At 55.7% G+C, this 20,583-nt stretch overlaps 1 protein-coding gene across 7 annotated transcripts in view; it reads left to right on the top strand.

The window, feature by feature from the left end:
- The window catches only part of RUBCN (rubicon autophagy regulator), a 33,364-nt gene that overhangs the window by 5,747 nt on the left and 7,034 nt on the right, over positions 1-20,583 (top strand). For 2 of the 7 annotated variants that reach the window (XM_075157150.1, XM_075157151.1), the window contains exons 2-14: positions 6,524-6,677; positions 9,037-9,120; positions 10,072-10,231; positions 10,407-10,513; positions 11,073-11,213; positions 11,432-11,588; positions 11,822-12,370; positions 14,922-15,017; positions 15,194-15,309; positions 15,798-15,999; positions 16,365-16,466; positions 17,268-17,342; positions 19,823-19,883. In XM_075157150.1, the coding sequence (XP_075013251.1) occupies positions 6,639-6,677; positions 9,037-9,120; positions 10,072-10,231; positions 10,407-10,513; positions 11,073-11,213; positions 11,432-11,588; positions 11,822-12,370; positions 14,922-15,017; positions 15,194-15,309; positions 15,798-15,999; positions 16,365-16,466; positions 17,268-17,342; positions 19,823-19,883 (1,889 nt within the window). In that variant the 5' untranslated portion in view covers positions 6,524-6,638. The other 5 variants (XM_075157144.1, XM_075157146.1, XM_075157148.1 and 2 more) reach the window with 5 other exon arrangements.

The following is a 20,583-nucleotide window of genomic DNA, read 5'->3' as shown; positions in this document are numbered from 1 at the left end:
CTCGGCGGGAGCTGTAGTTCGTGGCGGCGGCGGGGCGGGGCGGGCGCTCGCCCCCACGTGACGGTGGCGCGGCGGCAGCGGGCGGCGGCGGCGGGGCCGCGCGCGCCCGGGATGGAGGTCGGGCCCCGCGAGGGGCGCGCGGAGAGCAGGTGGGGCCGCGCGTGGGGGCACGGGGTGACGCGCCAGGGTGCGCGGGGGGAGAGCGACACGCGTGTGCGGGAGGCCTGGCACGGCGGCGGCGGTGCGGTACGTGTGCGTGTGTGTGACACGCCGGTGGGTGCGTGTGTGAGGGCAGGACACGCTGAGGAGGTGTGAGTGTATCGGCGACAGGGCCTGCGTGGGCACGCGGGGGAGGCATGACATGGGGGTGCGTGGTGGGCAGGGCACGCTGCTCTGCGTGTGTGTCTGTGCCGGGGGCGTGGGGGAGCGTGGTGCGCTGAGGGGCACGCTGTGCGTGCCGGCACCAGGGGCGAGACACGCGTGGGGGCAGGGTCTTGTGCGTGCACAGGGGGCGCACGCGTGGGGTAACGGGGTGTGCGTACAAGTTATCTGGGACACGGCAGGGAGCACGGGATGTGCGTGCAAGAACACGGGTGGCAGCAGTGCTAGTGTGCGCTGGGGAAGCGCTAGGGATGCGTGGGGGTGTCCGGGATGCCCCTGGGGAGTTCATGTGCTGCGTGGGCGTGTGTGGGAGCGCGTGTGCACGGGGTACCTGGCAGTGAGCTGGGAGAGAGCAAACCCCCGGTGCCGGGTGGGCATCGGCGCTCGCAGAGCATGCCGCTGCCCCCGCTTCGGTCCCTCGTGGGGAGGAAGCAGGCGATGAGCTGGGCTGCTAGAGCAGCGTGTGGCCGCCGTCACCCACCCGGGGCCAGCACACCGCCCTGCTCCCTGCCCCGGGCAGGCGTCTTGGCCGCTGGAGGGGCAGTGACGGCTGCAGACGTGTGCCCCAGTACCCGATGCTCTGTCTCCACTATGATGGTGACAGCAACTCGCCATCAGCCGTGGCCGAGGCGGCAGCTGCCGAGGCTCTGCTTGGCACGCCGTGGCGTAAGGGCGAAACCGTCCCGCCCTGACGCCGCGCTGCCGTTCTGGTGGCTCTGCAGCTTGCTGCTTTTGGATCATGTCTCCTCACCCTCCTGGCAGTCGGCTGCCCCGACTAGGTGCTGAAAAGAAATCTTCAGCTTCTCTTTATTTCTGAAGGCGAGGCCCTGCGCCTGCACGTGGCTGGCGGTGCGAATGGCCGCGCCGCGGTGGCTTCGCCTGCGTGGTCTTATTTTATGCTTTAGGCACGGTTTTCCTTGTTAGCATTTATAAAAGCAGCAGAGGTTGTTCCCTGGAGGTGTTTTGATGACGAGTCCTATTTACTTCAGGTTTTTGCATGTCTTCGGCCTTTGCTTTGTGCTTCGGTTTTGCCCTGGTGCTCACAAGGGCAGGGTGGGTGTTGGATGGAAATGGGAGTGTTGGCTGGGGAGGAGGGAACAGCTGAAACTTGATATGGGAGAGAAGCATTCCTTATCTGAGGGGCTCAGCTAGCTGCTCTATTCCTGCTAGCAGTGTCAGCTGGGAAAATGCTACTGGTGCTTTTAAAGCTGCAGCGCAGGTTTGGGGTGCCTTTTGATTTGCAGGGTTCGAGCTATTCTCCCTCTTTAGCTAATGCTTCAGACCCAGCAGGTTCAGAAAGGTAAAAGGAATTGACTGCATTCACTACTTCTTCTTTCCGGAATTATCTTTGTGCATTTTCTTGCCTTTGCAAGTGCAAGTCCTGCACTACCAGACTCTACCATCGTGTGAGTAACAGGCCTGACGTGGTGCCACCCCCAGCGCTCCCCCGGGGACGAGGAGGGCATCGTCCCCTCCGGTGCTGACACACGAGGGGGCCTGCTTGTTCTCCTGGCTGTCACTGGTGCACTGGGGAGGATCCTGGCGTGGGCCTTGCACAGCCTCGTTGTCCTCTGTGCAAATGGTTTAGCATTTTAATTCCCAGGGAGGTGCCATTTCACTATAGATTGTGGCCGTGACTGATAGCGATAGGATAGAGGTCACTGGATCCAGCTTCCCATGGATCATGGGAAACACTCTCAGCGCCTTGGAGTGGCGGGTGGGTGATGTGAGGGATGCAGCCCCGGGGGGAGCAGAGGGGCCGTTGCTCAGCCGGGCAGGTTAGCAAAGAGCTGCCGCCTTCGGCTCCAGCGCCAGCGAGGCCCGGGGACGGCAGGGCCAGAGGAGAAGGTCCCTAAGAGGAACCAGTGCTGGGAGCGATGGAGGAAGGTGAGCAGCTGGTCCCAGGGAGGTGGGTTGCGGCGGGGGTCTGCTCTGCGTGTCGCTGCCTCTGGCTGCCTGCTTGCTTGTTGCAGCAGGTCCTGTGCAGATCGAAATCCGATGGACACTATCCCCGGTCCACAGGTTGTGGTCATCTGCTTGTGGGAGGCTTCGCCAGGATGAGCAGGCAAAACTATCTGCCATGCTGGGAAAAGGCTGAAAACCACCTTTAATCTCTATTTACTTCCCTCTTCCTTTGCCAGTGCAGAACCAGAGTGCTCTGGCGAGCAGCAGGTCTGGGCTGCGTTTGCTGTGGGAGCCTTTTGTGGTTGTGCCCCCAGTTTTATACCGGTGCAAGCTTTTAGCACCGGTGCAAGCAGCCCTGCGTTTCAGTTTCCCAGCCAGCCTGCTCGGCTCTCCCTGCCTGGTCACTGCAGGGCTGTCCCGCTGGGCTGGCAGAGCTCTTCTGCCTTCCTCTGCCTCGTCAGCCGCTCCCCGTGGCTGCAGATGAATTGCACGAAGCCTGCTTTTCTTTTAATCCCATTTCCCAGCAGTGCCGAGCGTGCCGGAGGAGCAGGCGGGGGAGCCCGAGGAAGGGGGCTGCTGGTTGTCTGGGAGACCCGGGGACGACGAGGCGGGAGCAGGCTGTGCGCAGCGGTGGATTATGTGGCGCCTTCGGGATCTGCAGGAGGAACCGGCAATCGGCACGGGAATGTCCTTGGAGATCTGGTGGAAGTCCCTGTATGACCTTGGCATCCTCACCCCAGCCTTTTTAGCTCGCTAAGAAAGATAGAGAGACTCCTCCAGGTAGAGGACGGTTCAAGCTGCCATTGCTAGATGCCTCCTGCAGAGCACAGGCAGACACGCAGCAGATGTTGTTTGCGAGAAAGACAAGCTTCACTCTTTTTTGAATACTAGCTACCTGTGTGATTCTGTTTTGGAAAGTAACCAGGGATTGGTTTTATTTTAAATGAAGAAGGTCACCTAGCAGCACGGTTCGCTGCCTCTGCTGTGAGTCACCTTTGCTGACTTGGACCAAGAGAAGTTCCCACCCCTGCTGGCGTGGAGGGGCTGAGAAAGCCTTGGGTGAGCAAGCAGTATCTCCCTGACGTTAGCAGCAGCAGCAGCAGCATTAAGCCATTTCTTGCTCCAAGGCTGGATTCTGTCTTTTATCACTCCAGCACAAAAGGTTCAGTTATATTTGGAACAGTTCCTGACGGCGGGACGATGTTGTTGCTGTACCTGAAGATAGAGTTTGTGGTGATAAAGCAGGGAAACTCAGTGCCAAGTTTACAGAGCTGGTGGCTAAAATTGGAGGCTGGATCAGAGGTCGTCTTTAAGGAGGGAAAGGGATGCGGCTGAGGTCTCACCGGTGCTCCACTGGTGATGGCCTCTGCAAATACCCTCGGCTCTTCTGGCAGGGGGACCAGGCTCTGCTAGAGCAGGAGAGCAGAAGCACGTGTGGTTCTTGCAGGGGAAGCTCTGCTCGTGTGCTGTGACCTCTCTGGGGTGTGTTGCTCACTTTGCCCTTCCTGTGAGTTGGGGTGTTTTCATGATGTGATATGGATTGGCCTTACCCCATGTCAGGTTTTCTTTAGCACTAGCGAAGGAAAATTCTCTTTATTCAGGAAAAACCAAGCAGATTTCTCAGTATTGCTCTGAACACCTGCTGAAACAGGGAACTTGAGGGCAGCTGGGACCCAGGCTTTTGCCGTCCCTCCTGGCAGCCCAGGCTCAGACTCTGTCAATGGGAGGGAAGCAAACCCTGCTGCTAATTCAGGGTTAACCCACAAGTCCAGTTCAAGCTGAAATGTGGTTAGCCGCACTCTCTCTCGATGTCCCTACCACCTGCAGCCAACTATATGGGTCTTTGTTTCTTCAGCCTTGTGTCACTGTATGCTTTTCAGCATGCGCCATGTTCCAGCCCAGAAGCAGCTGGGTTTTGGGTATCAGCAGGGTCTTGTGCATCCAACTTGTGAACTGCTTTGGGCCAACAAGTCCCACGGGATCCTTACTGTCTTGCAGGGATTTAATTCACTTTTGGTAGCTTCTGAATCACCTCTGCAAAGGTGCTTTCATTGCACTGCTTGTTCCCTATGTGCTTCTGAGTTCAATGTTTTAACATTTTGAGGTTATTTTGTTCGAGGATTGCTTAACCTTAGTCTCCCTGTGCTAGGAGGGAGCTGTGACTCCAGTCTGTTGGATCCTGGTTTCCTACCTCTGGGGAGATGCACGACTCCTCCTTTAATGAGACAGGTCATTTGGTAAGGCACGGCTCTGCGTGTCCTACCCCCACATCCTTGTGTGCATTGCCTGCTTTTTATAGCATGAAATAACAGGGAGTTTCCCTGACTCACTGACTTGGAAGATCGGCAGCGTGGCTGAGCTTTCACTTGCGTTTCCTAACTCTGAGCTTAGAAATATTTTGGGGAGGAGCTGATGAACTTTTGAGCTCAGTGGCTGCAGATGCTCTTTGACCGGGGATGATGCCCAGAACTGCATCGCCGGTCCCCGGTCAAAGAGCATCTCCATCCCTCAGGGCAGGGATGAGAAAAGCCCATAAATTCAGGAGAAAGGCTGGATCAGTTTTCTGCGTTTCCCTGAGTCGGATCTCCTTCAGGAAGCTGCTTTTGATTTATATCCATGCTTTCTTCTTCAGTCTCTCCTGAGACAAGCCCTGACCATGCTTGTTAGTCGAAGTACATCATAAACATATACATACTTCTTTATGCATTGCAGCTCTGTTTTAGAGCTCCTATGCTGCCAGGGTGACGGGCTTTGCTGGTGGAATGGGTTGGCTTCTGCATGGTTTAAGCTTAGGTGGGCACTGAAAGTGGTGAGGTTTCACTGGGGAGATCTTGCGAAGAGCGTGGATGGAGAGCTTGAAGTAGAGCCAATATTTGATGATCTGCTTGTTCACTTAATCAGTTTTGCAATAACAAACAAGTCGCAGAAAGAGAATATTGATGAGAAAAGCTTGGTTTTAAGTGTCAGGATTATGCTACTTTTTAGTGTCCTTCTCTGTGCAGCAAGAGGGGCGCAGCCCACACTTTCGTCCACAAGGATGAAAATGAGAGCAGTTTTAAATAATGTTGTTTATTTAAAATTTATTTTCCTTTTTTTTTCTTTTGCTTTGGAAATCTGGTTTGTTTTGGGCAGTGAGAGGGATTAACGGCTGAAACACTGGCTTGTTTCTTGCCAGTTGAAAGGCTGGACTTTCATTCTAAGCTGTCACCCGCAGTGCTTTTGTTACAAACCCTGCAGAGGCACCATTTTTTGGCATTTACACCCCCAAATATACCTTGCAACATTCCTGTTGCTTCTGAGAGAGTGACTCCTATCTGAATACATATTTCTGACAGCTGCTGTTCCTCTGGCAACACTCTCAAATGGCTTGAGGGGGGATCTCAGTCATCCGATGCTTCCTTCCCCAAAGTTGCTTTTGCATAGGCAAATGACGTTACCCCTCTGCACCGTCACTCCCGCTTTATGGAGGATAATGGTGATTCCTTGCTGTACGCAGGGCAGCCGAGGGGATTGATGTCGATGAGAAATGCTGTGCAAGCTCTAGAGTACAAACTGCAGTTTGCAGTTTGCTAATCTCTGTCTAGAATGTGATGAACGCTTTTGCAAGAAAGTCAGCTTGCACCTACAGCAGCTCTGGGGCCAGAGAGCAGCTGTACAGGTGGAGATGCAGATGAAGAGTTGCCGAACTCGGAGTGGAGCACGTCTGCACCCTGACCGTGCTGGAGTGCTCGGTGCGGTGCACATTGCTCGGGGAGTGCCGCGCTCTGCAAATGCAGGTGCAGCCCAGCCAGGGTCTGCTAGGGGTGGTGGACATTGTGGTGTTGCCTTACAGGTGCTGTGCTCCTGACGTGCTGCTGCTCTGAGCAGTCTCTGATAGAGCGTGTGAATGAAGCAAGCAAGAGGCTGGCTGGAAAGATGTCCTCCAGCTTTGTTGGCCTGTACTGAGCAAGTGGTATATTGCAGGAGCCATCAGTCTTTGTTCTGGGTGCCTCCCGAAACCACACTGGTGGTGGCTACCAGTCATCACAGGCATCATTACGATAGGGCCTCTTGTCCACAAACCATGCACAGGAGACCACAGAGAGGCGTAAAGTCCTTTAGCTCACCTTTGCTAGCTTGTGGACCGCTGAAGGTTTCAGCCTGACCAGAGTCTCCTTGGAGAGAGTGCAATACCGTGGTCCTGTTGTGAAGCTCCTCTTGCTGTATATCTGATGCAACTTGCTGTGTTCCTTTGCAGGAAGGAGCATTGGAAGCTGCTAGGCAACCTGAAGACCACAGTGGAAGGCTTGGTGTCTACCAGCAACCCGAACGTCTGGTCCAAGTATGGCGGCTTGGAACGGCTCTGCAGAGACATGCACAGCATCCTCTACCACGGGCTCATCCACGACAAGGTAGGGCTCTGTCCTGCCAGCACTGCTGTCTGTCTGTAGCAGCTTGGTGCCCGTCATGAGCAGGTGGGACAGTCCTGTCTGCTTGCAGCTTGCTTCAGTGTTCGTAGCACGGAGTGGGTACAACGCTTGTAGCAGCGTGGGAAATGATCGAAGCAGGGACTGAGCTTGCCTGGCAAGTGCTGTGGTTGTCAGAGGGACCTGGGCGCATGTTCTTTCTATCTCATCCACCTTCGACGTGGTTTTTCTAAGTACCTGCGCCCTCTGCAGTGAGGCCAGCCCCTCTCTCCTTTCATTCTGCTGCAGCCAAGTGATAAAGCTGCATTTGCAATGAATCAGCCATGTATCATTTGAACTTGGACAACTCTCCAGTGAGGTCTGGCAAGAGAAGCCTCACATCTTTACTGTTTCTGGTTAGCTGTGTTAATAACAGGAGCTGGCAGCCAAATCCGTGCTCTGCATGAATGGGATCTCTCTTTCCAAGCTCTCGTCGTGCCTTGCAGTTGCTCACCCAGACGTTCTTCCTTCCGTGGCTGCCTGAAAGAATTTCTCCTTCCCGCTTGTGTGCAGAGGCCTGAAGATCTCCCCTTCAGCTTGCAATTACCACTACAATTAATTTACAATGGAAAGTTGAAGCAAGTTTGCAAGGCATGCCTGGGGGCAGGCTTCCCGTCGCGACTCTGTCACCCAGACAGCGATGCAGAGCAGCGAGCGATGCAGAGGAGCCCCAGGCAGCTTGCACGGGCCAGCTGGGTGCAGGAGCAGGAAATCCGCACCTATGCAATGCTGCACCCAAGCTAATAAGCCTCCAGGGAGAGCGAGGCTGGCAGCTCATCCCAGCAGGGTGCTTTGATCCCTGGATGTATTAGCTGCAGTCAGCACTCGTTGCGGTGCTGCTCTGTTCCCGTTAGTCCCCAGTGGTGCGGGCCTTTGGGAGATCCGCAGAGAGAGGAGTTACCTTTTACATGTGAGGAATGCAGCGCTCCCTTCTGATAGACGTGCTGGTAACAGACTTCAGGAAGTGAGATTTAATTTATTTATATTTGTCTGTCTATTGGTAACAGTTCATGCCAGACCTGCAAAGCTGGACGGTGTGTCACCTTCCTCAGTGCTTTTACTAAAGGCAGGTCTTTTACTTAGAAATGTCTCCCCTGCTTGAGCACGTGTGACACCAATCAAGCTGTGAGAGCTGCAAAGGGAGGCCCATAAAAATACAGCTTCTTAAGAGCAGTTTTCTCATAGTTGCTCCAGCGAAACACATCCTTTCACTTATTATTTCCTTTTCAACTTTTTTCCTACAACTGGGAATAAATTAAAAAAAGGTAAAAAAATCCATATGTACATGTTAAGAGAACTAGGGTAAGAGGTTTTTAAACTTTTGAGTGAATTTTATTTATTTGTCCAGAAAACCCTAGTTCAATCTCAAGAACTAAAATGCCATGTTAGTTCTCTAGTCTTAAAAAACCAAACCAACCGCCCCCAAACAAATAAAACAGAACCCATTCCTCTGACACTTGTGAAAGAGGAAATAGAGATGGAGGAAAAAATAATCAGCCTTTTGGTGAAGAGAGACATTTTGGGGCTCTGTTTACACCCGATAGGGTGGTGAGGAGAACAGCAACTCTGCTGCAGTTCCTCTTTCACGGGAAGAATAACTAAGAACAAAATGACTCGTTGTCTGACTAAAGCTGAGGCAAACAGCAGCAAAGAGCTGATAGAAATGCAACGCCAAATTTCTTACCTGGGGTGCTCAGCCGTCCTGGTGCCTTTGGTGGTGGCTTGCATCAGAAGACAGCAATGGTTGCTGATTTTGCTGGGATGTGTTTCCATGTTGCCCTTTGTGTCCCCTCACTGAGGCCTCAGGACTCTCCTCCAGGTCCCGCTCTGGCAGGAAGGGGAACGGTGATATGGGAACTTGGTCAACCTTGAACTTGGCAGACCTGCGGTTGGCCTTTAGGATCCTTACTGCGCTGCAGGGATGTGAGCCCTTCGGTGCCACGTCCTGTCCCTGTCCCACGACCTCTCCACGGTATGAGGGACTGGGATCTTACCTGGTGGAAGAAGAGAAGCTCGGGGGATCTGTTGTCTGGTCACTTGTGGGCTGACCACAACAGAGAGGCAGGAGACAACTTACCTACATCAAGCCAGTGTTTTTTGACTCGATCCCTCGATCTTCAAAACTGTGTTATACGCTTGCCTTGTTTCTCCTTTGTAAAGCAGTGCTGCTCTTCCTCCGTCTATTTTCTGGCCCATCTTGCCAGGGTTAGGGGCTCTCCTCTCATGGTAGCACGGGGCTAACGGGGGATGTTGTCATTTAAGTGGGACTTGGGTGGTGGTATCTAACTGCGCCTCCCCCGGGCAGGTGTGCTGCAGACAGAAGGATTACTGGCAGTTTGTGAAGGACATTCGCTGGCTGAGTCCCGGCTCTGCTCATCACCTGGAGAAGGTGGGTTCTGGTGGGGTGGCCTTGTGTGCCCAGTGGGGAGGGTGGGATATCACCGGTGGGATAGCAGCGCCTGGGCTGTTGGCCTGACGTGGGTAAAGCGGCTCCACAACTTGTGGAGGCTGAAGCAGCCGCGTGTTTGTGTACAAGCCACGTCCCGGGAACTCGGCATGGCTTGGACTGAGACAATCGGCTGCTTATTTCTCCCAGGCCAGTCTCCAGCTCGGCTCGGCCAGCTGCAGCGGGCATCACCAAGGGAACCGGCACAAGCGGCGCTTGTGTGTGCGCAGGGGTGATTCACGCCCCTGTGCAAATCTCTAGAAGTCTGGGTTGTCCCATTTCTGGGTGTGCCTTGACCATGCATTCGGTTCTCCTGTTCCTGGCTTGTGCCGACCGCTGGCACGTGGGGATGCTCTCGGCCCTCGGCTGCCCCGTGCTGACGTCCGTGGCTCCCACCGCGGCTGGGCGCGAGGGGCTGACCGCTGGTGGTCCCTAAGTCCAACCTGCTGCTGGGGGGACCTGGGGTGTGACTCCAGTCCAGCTCTTCAAGCTGCAGCAGCTCAGGTGTTTAACTAAGGTGGGTAACTTCCCCAGTTAATGTGTCAGCAAGAACATGACCATCACCACTGGGGTCGGGTTGGATTTGAGAGTGTGGGGTCCTTCCAGGTCAGGGGTGAGGCACACAGGTAGGAGAGCGTGCAGGAGAAATTCATAGTGCTGGTGGCTGTCAGAGGACTTTGGTCGCTGGTTGACCTTTGAAGCGTTGTTCCTCCCTGGTACTTTTGCCTCCCTGGTGGCTGGGGAGCTGCTGGGACTTGTCCTCCTTCCCGCTGACGGTGACCGGTGCTGGAAAGCTGCCGTTATCGGGGGGGAACCAAAGCCGTGCGGTGGAACAACCCCTGCTCCTCCGCTTGCCTCTGCATTCCTTAACCTGTGCCTGGTGTCCCTTTCCAGTTCATCAGCCTGCAGGAGAGCGGCCAGCGCGACCCAGAGGGCCCGGGGGACCAGGCCATCGCGCAGCTGTGGCTGCAGCACAGCCTGCAGTGCCACTGCCTGTCGGCGCAGCTGAGGCCGCTCCTGGGGAACCGGCAGTACATCAGGAAATTCTACGCAGGTAAAGAGAAACGGGCCTTTTCCTTCCTATTAGGAAGATATCTAGCTGGTGGCATTTCCAAGCCACGTGGGAGTGAGGGGGGATGGCAGAAAAGGTGGTTTGCGTGTGAGCAACCGGCGCTGTCAAACCACGCGGCTGAGAGGGACCCCCCCGAGCAGCAGTTTTCTCTCCCCAGACACTGCCTTCCTGCTCAGTGACGCCCACGTCACGGCCATGCTGCAGTGCCTGGAGGCTGTCGAGCAGAACAACCCCAGGCTTCTGGCTCAGATCGACACCTCCATGGTGAGTTGAGGTCCCGGCTTTCCCATCTGGCTTTCTCCAGACGCCGGCTGGCTGCGGCTGCTTGCGCGAGGTCTCATTCAGGGCACACGGAGCACTTGGACGAGGGGCTGGACTTGGAAGTAGCAAAAGGAGCTCCAAGAGGGGAAGAGAGCGGTGAACTGTTCCCTGCGCTGTCTGCGTGAGCCTGGCAGGGGTTGGGATGGGGGAGATGGCTGTGTGGAGCCTGTCGTGAGGTACCTCGCTTCTGGCTGGCATCGAGTATTTGAGCATGAGGACCTGAGGACCAGTTCCTTGTCAGAGGCACCTCTAAAGCCCTCTCCAACAGGCCCAGGCTTCAGGGCTGCCTGGTCATGAGGGACAGCCACTTTCAGAGGGGTCAAGCAGCACCCCAGGACACCTGGGTACCCACTTCTGCTGATGATGCCAACGACCCCCCGTGCAGCCCTGTGCCAGCTGCCCCCTCCCCAGAGGAGGGAACAGCGGCTGCTTTCTTTGCACAGAGTTCCCCAGAGGAAGGCAATTAATGAGGCTTCATTAAATGGGGGCTGTGTTCTTTCAGCTGGCCGGCACGTCATTGCCATCCCTGTGCGCGTCAGGTCCTTCTGCTGGGACAAGAGAGATGTGTGACCACGATGCTGAAGGACAGGAGAGCCGTCTGCCTGGAGCGCTGGGCTGCCTGGATCGTTTCGCTGAGAGCCTGGTAATTTCCTGATGGGAGCCTGCCATGTAGCTGCGAACAGAAAGCCTCTTCCCTTCTGCACCGCGGCGTTTTTCCCTCCCCATCCTCCTGCCCCCAGGGCTGCCACATCCTTTGCTGGCTGGTGACCAGGCGCTCGCAGGGCGATTCCTTTCCGTTGCTGCTCCTTTGATGCGTAGCTTTGTAAATGCTGATTTATTAATGATGCCACCTCTCTTCAGCTTACTAGGAAGAGTGACGGTCCACCTCCGGTGACCAAGAGTCAGAGCCTGACTGCCCTCCCCGCGTCCCCAAACGTCCCTTCTGCAGGCTGCATGCAGCAGCGCTGCTTTGGGTCCTTCTCCGGCCTCCACCATCCAGCCTCCTCCGGCCTCTCAGGTAACGAGGGTGGGCTGAGAAGCTCAGGGTAGACCCAGAAAAGACTTTATCTTTTTTTCTGCTCTTGGATTCGTTGTGGATGGGTGCGAGAAGATCTCTGCCCACGATGGGAGGGAGATCCCTGGCCTTTGCCCATGGTGGGTGGGCATGCCGGTGTGAAGCCACAAGCTTATTCCCGTAGGGTAGTCTGCTTGTGCCGGGGTGTGTGACATCCTGCTCCTGCCTCTGTCCAGACGGGAGACCAGCGAGCTCCTCCATCAGCTCCAGCACCAGCCAGCCCCAGGAGCGCTGCCCGTCCACCCGGTCCTCCTCCTTCAGCGAGGGCAGGTCCCCTCTGGAGCAGCCCGGTTCTGTCACCAGCTTCCATGTCCCCTCACCCAAAGACCCCTTCTCTCCGGCCAGCGAGATGAGCTCCAGCACCACCAGCCAGAGCGAGGACACTTGGACGGGGAGTCAGGATGATCCGCAGAGCGATGTTAACGATGGACCGGAGTACCTGGCCATCGGGAACTTGGGGCGCCGGGGCCGGGCATGCAGCAGTGCCAGCACCAACAGCACCAAGAGCAGTAGCTCCAAACTCTTCTCCTCCAGCAGCTCCCAGAAGCTGGACTCGGTCTCGTCCCTGGGGGAGCAGGGGGCAAGCGGAGGTGGAAGCAGGGGCCTGAGCCTGTTGCGCCGGTCCAGCTTCTCGGAGGGACAGTCGTCAGCTCCGCAGGGCATCCTCAAGAAGAGCCATGTCCGCTCGCACTCCGACACCAACATGGCTTCGGGGAAGTTGCACGGTAATGGGACAGCTTTTCTGGGATGGCTTTGGGGCATGGAAGTCCCTGGTACCGGGAGGCTGATGCTGGCCACCCCTTTGATTCCATGCATCAGGTCGGCGAGGGGAACAGTGGGCGAGCGGTTGGGAAATTTGGTCTTTGCCCTTAGCTTTCCTGCTCCGCACTGGAGTGATGGGCTGATGTCTTGCTTCCCATAATGCCCTGACCTGGTCTGTTATTGGTATTGGCAGCTTTTACCAAAAACTTAGAAAATGACAGCGATGCTGTGGCGTTAGCTGTCCTGCTTCCCCACTGGCCTTGCCCGGCTGGGGCATGGGGCCAGGGCAGGGCACTGGGCTGGGGCCTGGGCTCATCCTACTGGTAGGATGTCATCCTAGCGGTAACCTGCTGGGCCCTCCTCTGCTCTTGAGTGGGTGGATGCATGTTGGGAGGGGAGTGGGATTGAGGGAACAACCAGTTTGTGGGAGTCTGCTTCACCAGTGCTGCCTTCCTGGAAGAAGTGGAGGTCCTTGCTGAGTAGTAACCAGTCTGTCTCTGTTTTCTCTCCCTTAACGCTGCCCTCCTCCTCCTCTGTCTGCCCAGGAGGCCTCAGGGATATCACCATTATAATAGAAGATCCAGTGGCAGGTTTGGGAGCCAGTGTAACAGTCCTTCATTAGTGATCATTGCATCAAGTTCAGGATTTCCATCAACCCATTAGTGTCCATTTAGAAAACAACAACAAAAAAAAAACCTTTCTTCCCTGTGTCCCAGATGGTGCTTTGAAGTGTGGTCAGGTTTATGCATGTGACCTGACTGAAGATCCCAGCTTGGTTTTGGGAGCAATGGACCAGACCCAGAAGGGCGCCCAACTCCCCTGCATGGCGTTAGGGAGCGCTGGCCACTGAGTCCCTGAGCTGCGTCCCCTGCCCTTCCCTCCACCCCACTGCCCTGGGAGCCAGGAGAGGTTTTGTCTCTCACCTAGCGAATAAGGGCTAGCAGCTAAGCAGGCGTGGGCTTGAACATCTTATTTTTCCTTTCATTAGTGGATCTGTGGCACGGGGAGGTTTGATGTTGGCCGAGTTCAGCCGTGTCCCAGCCAGCTTTGCTTGCACCCACAGCCAGGACTCTTGGGTGCTCTTCTGGGCTCGGGGCAGGTTTCCCTCCGAGCAGAGGTGCTGGGGTGCTGCCATCCCTTTGCCCCACAGGCAGAAAGAGTCAGCAGCTCAAAAAAATGAGCTGTTTTCTTTTGCATCCATTGAACAGCAGCACTGGGTTTGTCGAGCTTGCATCTGGGTGCTGAGGGCTCTGTGGCTGGGAAGGTTCTTTCCTGGAGGTGGAGGGTGTTCAGGCAGACGTGTCCAGCCCTGTGTCCTGCTCCAGCAGAGGATGCCGAGCACTGCCTCGCTTTGCCCTTCATTAGTAGGCTCTGTTGTACGTGGCATCTCTCAGGCTGGTGATCACACGGTGGTTTCTGTGCTGGTTTTCAGCAGGGTTGAGGTGGCTGCAGGATACCCTGCCAGGCTGCAGTGAGAGCCTCCCACCCCGACGGGTCTCCTTTGTCACCCAGCCTGTGGGGTGGGTTGGTCCCAAGCCCCATCCTGGTGGCTGCTGCTTCATCGTCTTGGCAGGGAGATGCTGGTGTTGGTGGGCTCAGGAGCCTCCAACCACATCAGGGTTATGGCACAAAGCTGGGAGCAAAGAGGAGTAGGAGGTTGAGAGGATGGGGTTACCCTTCTGTTGTGCTTGGGATATCAGGATGTCAGCTGGCGCCTGCTCCGTGTCCACACCCGTATGTTCCCGTCCTGCTCCAGCTGGGGTGTTTTCAATCTCCTTCAGCAGTCCTCCGTCACCCAGCAGCTCCATCCAGGTGCTCCCCGGGGCCGTGGCTCTCCATAGAGCACCATCCGTTGTTGGTCTCCGGTCAGGCCAGCTCCTGGCAGTCTCCGCCGGCTCAGCCCGGCAGGGAGTTGCACCACAGTGCGTGCGTGGGGCAGAGCCCTGCCCACAGCCTGGGTAGGTCACCTTGAGCACTGCAGCCCTGGCTCCAGGGTTGTGTGCAGGGAGCCCTGGCTTCTAGTTGAGCAAGAGCATGTCCTTCAGATGCCTCCTTCTGCTGTCGTCCAGGCTGCTTTGCAGGGCTGGGAGCCCCACAGATCCCTCTGCTGCTCAGGTTTCCCCTTGTCTCCTGACTCTCTGCCCTGGGGGATAACTCTTCCCTTGGAGATGCTCCAGCAGGAAGAAGGTGCTGGCAGAGGCACTTGCTGGAGCCTGTTGTGTCTCCCAGCTCTGCTGGGGGTAAAGAGAGGAAGGCTTGGGACTCAACTGCTCCGTGGCTCTCATGAGCTTCTCTCCTTCTTTCCCGTTCTCCTCTCCTGCCTGAAATGCCCTTCTAGTTTTGTCCTCTCCTGGGCTTGCCCTCAACCATGGCATGGAGCAGGAAGATGTCCCTCCTTGCTTCCCATCCATTTGTGCCTGCCCATGTGATGCTGAGCACCTTTCATTTCACCCTGTGCAATCGCTGGGCACCTCCAGGATACTGATGTGTGCCTGGTGTCGTCTTCCCTTCCAGAGTCCCACGGTGATCCAGGCAGAGGGAGAGGGCCGGTCTCCGCTTCCACCCAGAGCAGTGAACTGAGCACACCCAGCTCCCTCTACATGGAGTACGGTGAGCACAGCCAGCCTCAACGGGGACGCTCGCTCCTGGTCAGGCTCCTCCATCAGCTGCGGTGGCCTCAACTTCTGGCACCTGCTTGTGGGATGCTGGTTGGGCACTGGCAGGGCTCGTTAGCAGGGGGATAGCAGCAGGTCCCTCCCTCATACGTTTGTCTCTTGCTTTTCTAGACTCTGGACAGTACCTGAGCTCGGGGGAAGGGATGTTCAGAAGACCCTCGGAAGGGCAGTCCCTCATCAGCTACCTCTCTGAGCAGGACTTCGGCAGCTGTGCAGACCTGGAGAAGGTGAGGGAGGCAGCAGCAGTCTGTGTGCATTGGAGAATGTATCTTACTGCAGGTTCAGTGATACTTCCCTCCGTGGGGAAGATAATCCCATAGTATTTCCTGCTATAGAGCTGTGCACAGAACTTCAAAGTTGAGTTCCTCAGTGGTGTCTGGCAGCCAGGATCTGCCCATCCAGCAAATACACAGCAGCTTTGCAATGTTAGGGCTCCTCAGGGACATGTGCTGACTCCCCAGAGTGGATGTGTTGCACATCCTCTTAGTAGGATGCCCCTTGTGTTTTTTGTGAGTATTCTGGTGCCCAAGAAGGCTTTAGTTTCTAGGTCCTCATGGAAAAGTCAGGTTTTGTGGGGTCAGCAGGGATTAAGGTCTTTCTACCACTCTCCGTGAGTAATAAGCTCTTTCCTGTCACAGGTGGGGAGCAAGATTTTACCAAGCCTTCCTAGTTTCTCCATGGTACAGCCTTGAATGCTTTTGCTCTTGCCTTGCAGGAGAATGCCCACTTCAGCATCTCAGAGTCCCTGATCGCTGCCATTGAGCTGATGAAATGCAACATGATGAGCCGGCAGCTGGAGGAGGAGGAGGAAGACAGCGACAAGGAGATCCAGGAGCTTAAACAAAAGATTCGCATTCGGCGCCAGCAGATCCGCACCAGGCACCTCTTCCCTACCTGCCAGGAGATGGGCTCAGACAGTGGGTGATGTGTTTTGGGCTCATCAGCTAGCGGGATATGGGTTTTCTGTCCGTTGCCTGTCCTTAGAGCATCCTGCCTTCCTGCCCGTTCATGGGAAACAATCATCTTGCTACAGGTGCTGCAGAGATTTGTGAAACTCTGCTGCTGTGGAAGTCCATAATGGGACTGATACTGTACATTGATAACACTTGTGCGCTGCTGGCACTGAGTTATGAAATGTAATTTCATTTTGAACTCATAGTGTTTTCCATCCTTGACCTCCATCCCTCCCTGCCCTGGCCATACCTGGCCATCAACTTCTCCCTTAGCTGTCAGTGACCCTTCAGGCCACTTCCACTGATGGCCTGTGTTGCATTTCTCCCAGGTCTTGTGGCGACAGACAGTGGGTCCCAGTTCAGCTCCCACGGCTCCATGCGGCTCTCTGACTCTGGCTCCGCAGAGGATGTGGAAGAGTACGAGATCCGAGGTAGGAGGGAATGGCTGTGTTGGCTTCTTGCGTAGAGACAGACTTCTCCTTGGTGTGGTTGTGTTGAGGTCAGTCCCGCTGAAGAAGAGCGTGTCCCTCTGGCCTTCAGGATGGCTTTTCCCAAACAAATGGCTGAATTCTGAGCATCAGCAGAGCAACCAGTTTCCCTCATATGGTGGCATGACTTTCCTTCGAAATCCTCTGTAATCCTCTAGCATTCAGTGCCTCTGGCTGGTAGGTGGTTTCCATTTCATTACCTGGTCCACATAGCAGCTGTCACAGCTAGAGAGAGGTAGGAGAGCTGCCATCCTGCTCTCCTCCTCCCCAGGCAGAAGGAGCCATAGCTCTGACCACTTATCTCTTGGGTGGCAGTGGTGGGCGCTGGTCACATCCTGACCTGTAATACCTGAGGTCTCTGCTTCTGGCAGCTTGAGTGGCTGAGCTTATTGCCCACAGGAGACCTGCCTGGGTCCCTGGGTGTCCCTTTCCTTCAGAGCCTTGTTCATCCTCCAAGGTGGATGACTGACTTCTCAGCAGTACCTCCATCTCACTGACTTTAAAAAGAAGATGGAGCAGTCCAGTCACCAGCTATAAACTTCTCATCTCTTGACTGTTGACAGCAAAATCCTCCTTTCAGTCCCTGAGGTCTAGATTTTGGGCTCAGTTTTGAAGCCCACGGAGGGGTGTGTGAATTCAGTTCTGGGCTTCTCTTGTGCGAGTGCTGCTCTTGTATTATGCCCTTTCTCTTTGGCCTGGCTGAAGCACTGAAGTCAACTGTTTTATCATCACCGTGTTATACAGATGGTAACGATGGATCTAACCTGATTCAAATGTCCAAGAACGGCCTCTCAGTGTCAATGGCTTCCTTGTTCTCAGGTAGTACCCAGCAGTGCTCCCCTGCGGCACGCGTGCGTGTGTGTGCAAGGTGTGTGTGTGTGTGTGTGTGTGTGCATGTGCACACTTCTCAGAAATCTGCCTAATTTAGGAACTGTGAACAGTATCATCCAGACGTCAGCAGGGATGATAGGGCAGGATGGAGCAGAGAGGAGGCAGAGGAGCTCTGCCGTGGGCTCCATCCCCCAGGGCGTTTTGTCATGCAGTATTTTGGATATACCAAATGTGCCTGCTGTGGTGAAGACCTGTATTGCCTGGGGTAGGGCTTGGCAGGGCGATGACACAGCTTTGTGGCACTGTAGCTGCTGAAGGCTGAGCCTGGGCTGGATGAGAGCAGAGTCCTCTACAGTGTGGGACCAGGTCTCCATCCCAGGTGCCTTGGGGAGTGTTATCCTGCTTGACTTGGCAGAGCTGGTGTGCGTAGCTCTGATCCAAACCATGGCCAACCCTTCCCATCCTGCTTAGACTTGGCTTGGAGAAGAATCCTTCCAGGAAGAAGTCCTGGAGGGAGAACTAGTGAGAGCAGACAGGGCACAGGCAGTTCGTTCACATTGGAGGCCCTGGGCACCGGGATCACATGCAGCCAGGTCTTGCTTAGTGTTTTTATTGTTTACAGTACTACTAGATAATCCTTCCAGTCTGCTGGCTACATTTAAATAACCCTCATGTGCTCCCTGTTTGCTTTAGCAAGGGAACAGCCTACGTGGGCTGCTGCTGATCTCTCCTGTCAGGTGTTCGGCGCCAGCGCGTTGCTCCTGCCGGAGATGCTGGTGCTCAGACTTCCCCGTCAGCCCTGCCGTGTCCTGTGTTTACAGCCCAGGGGTTTCATCCAGGGGGGCTCATCCTGGCCTGAAGCTGGCATACGGGGGCTGGGGTTTGGGGGTTGTTCATGAGCCTCCTGGGGACTATCCCACCTGGTGATAGCATTGGCAGCAGAGGCTGCACAGATCCGAAGGCACCAGAGCATGGCAGGTATGTCTGGCTGGTGCCCTACGTGGTTGGGAGGCTACGTTTGCCTGAATTACCTGTTTTCTGCAGCTAGAAGTCCATTCACGTGATGTAGATATGCAGATTCCTTAGCATTAGGATGCTTTCCTGTGCCTGTTTCTAGCAATGGATGTCCAACAAGGAGGGTCAAGCATCCATGCTGAACTCCACTAGCGTGAGTCTGTAAATTTACAGGCAGGACTGGGACTTGCTCCCCTTGCCAGGGCAGCCCCGCTCTTCCTAGGGGAGCCAGTGGCTCAGGGGGTGGCACTCTTCGCTCAGCCGGGCTGTGATTCCCTTGGCCTCGGCGTGCGGTTGGTGCCTGGCCGGGATCGGATGGGCTCTGTGCAGGTCCGCGTAGCTGACCTGCTTGGGGTGGAGGAGCAGGGACGCCGAGCTGTGCCTGCCCTAGCCAGGCTCTGGGCCGCTGGGTCGGGGGGAGCTGCAAGCCTGTGTTTGGGGGTGGTGTGGTCACTGCAGACCCCGTTCCTAGAGCTCCCCAGAGGTACAAAACAGGAGACTTGCTGGGCTGAAGGTTGTGGCATTGGCCTCTTTTCTGTCCTGACTGTAGTACTTTCCCCTTGCATGCTCTCCTCCCTTTTCTGGGAGTCTGTCTGCAATGAAGCAGGGTTCTGCCTGCTTCTGCCTGCTTTGTACTGCTGGAAGAGTCTCCCAGGGTCCTTCCACCGTTGAGATTAATTCCCTGTCAGGGTTTAACCTGCCGAGTGAAAGAAAGATGAGTGATGAAGGTACCACTGGGTACTGCCTGGTACCCGAAGCTGGCACCGAGGAGGGACGCGGGGCAGCCCAGGGCTGTTGGGGAGCTGATGGAGGGGTGAGGGAGCCGAACCCCAGTGTCCTGCACTTTATCTTGGACCCCTCCCTCCTCAGGAGATGGGTCTGTGGCCTCTGCAGAGGGCTGGCCCCCGTGGCTGCCGGCATGCTCTCTGCATGGATGCTGACCTGTCTCTGGAGCGCTGGGCTGAGGCTGCCAGCCCTGGCTGTGCAGTCGCTGACAAGCTGTGGCATGGCCGCTGTCTGATCTTACAGGTGGCGGTCAAGTAGAGAGCATTAGCATCCCATTGCTAATCCCCTGCAGCATCTATACTGTGTGTAGAGAGCTACTAAACCTTCTTGCTAACCTTGCTGTCCTGCCCTCCTAGCTCCTGTGTGTATACTTTTTCAGGCCATGTCACTGCTAGGACTTGGTGTGTGACCTGTACCAGCAGCCACTTGTCTCCCCCAAACCCCAGGCTCACTGTTCTCACATCCCGCCATGTCCTTCCCTTGTAACTCCGACAGGCGACTGATTAGACTGCACCTCTCCTTGCTGCTCAGTGCCACTGGTAGAAGTTGATGCTGTAGTTCACATGCTTTTGAACAGCTTGATGAGTTTTACAGTGAAGCTTTGGTTTGAAATGAGTGTATCCCCCTGCCCTGCCCCATCTGCTCCACCTTGTCTGTTTGTGATTCAGATGCAGACATCAAGAGGAACCCAGACTCCAGCAGGAAGTCTTTTCTCTCCTCGGAGTCCATGTACGTCTTCGACTCGTGGCGAGACATCTTGGTACCGAGTTCCCCTTCCTGCCCAACTCTGCTCTTCCACGTGCATCGGCTGCTGTTCTGCACTGGAGTGGACATCCCTCCCTCCCTCCCTCCCTCCCTCCCTCCAGCCCTTTACTTAGCAGCGGGGCACTGGGTCCTAGTCTTAAATTTGGGAAGCAGCACCTGGGATGATCAGGATTGACATGAGGTAGATATGATATGGACTGGTGTCAGGAGAGATGCCCATACCTCCCAGCAGGTAAAAGGCTGGGGAGAGGACCTGGCACAGCCTGGAGCATCTGGACTGGCTGCTGGCTTGCTGCTGGCTCTGAGCCTCCCCTGCCTCCCCCCTCTCAGCTGGGATGGCCTGTTAGACTACATGGTGCTGCCACCTTCTCTCCAACCCTCGCTGCTGTGCTGCGACCCAGAGGTGGAAACGCTGGCACACAGCGATGCTCACAGACTCTCTGTGCAGTGCAGCAGCAGCTTAAACGTGAAGTGCTCAGTCCTTCCCCAGTATGCCCCTGTGTGGAGAGGTGGGGGCTGTGGGGCGGTGAATCACAACCCATTTTCAGGCATAGCTGCTGTGTTCATCTTCTGAAAGCAAAACCCCTTCGGGATGCAGCGACCCCTCTGCTCAGTGGGTGAGGTACAAAGCTGTGTCCATGCTAGGCAGCTTCTTGGGTAGGTT

The sequence above is a fragment of the Calonectris borealis genome, chromosome 9 (assembly GCF_964195595.1).
Source record: "Calonectris borealis chromosome 9, bCalBor7.hap1.2, whole genome shotgun sequence".
In the NCBI taxonomy this organism is placed as follows: Eukaryota; Metazoa; Chordata; class Aves; order Procellariiformes; family Procellariidae; genus Calonectris; species Calonectris borealis.
The sequence above is the reverse complement of the archived record's forward strand: the minus strand, read 5'-3'. Positions and strand labels throughout refer to the sequence as shown.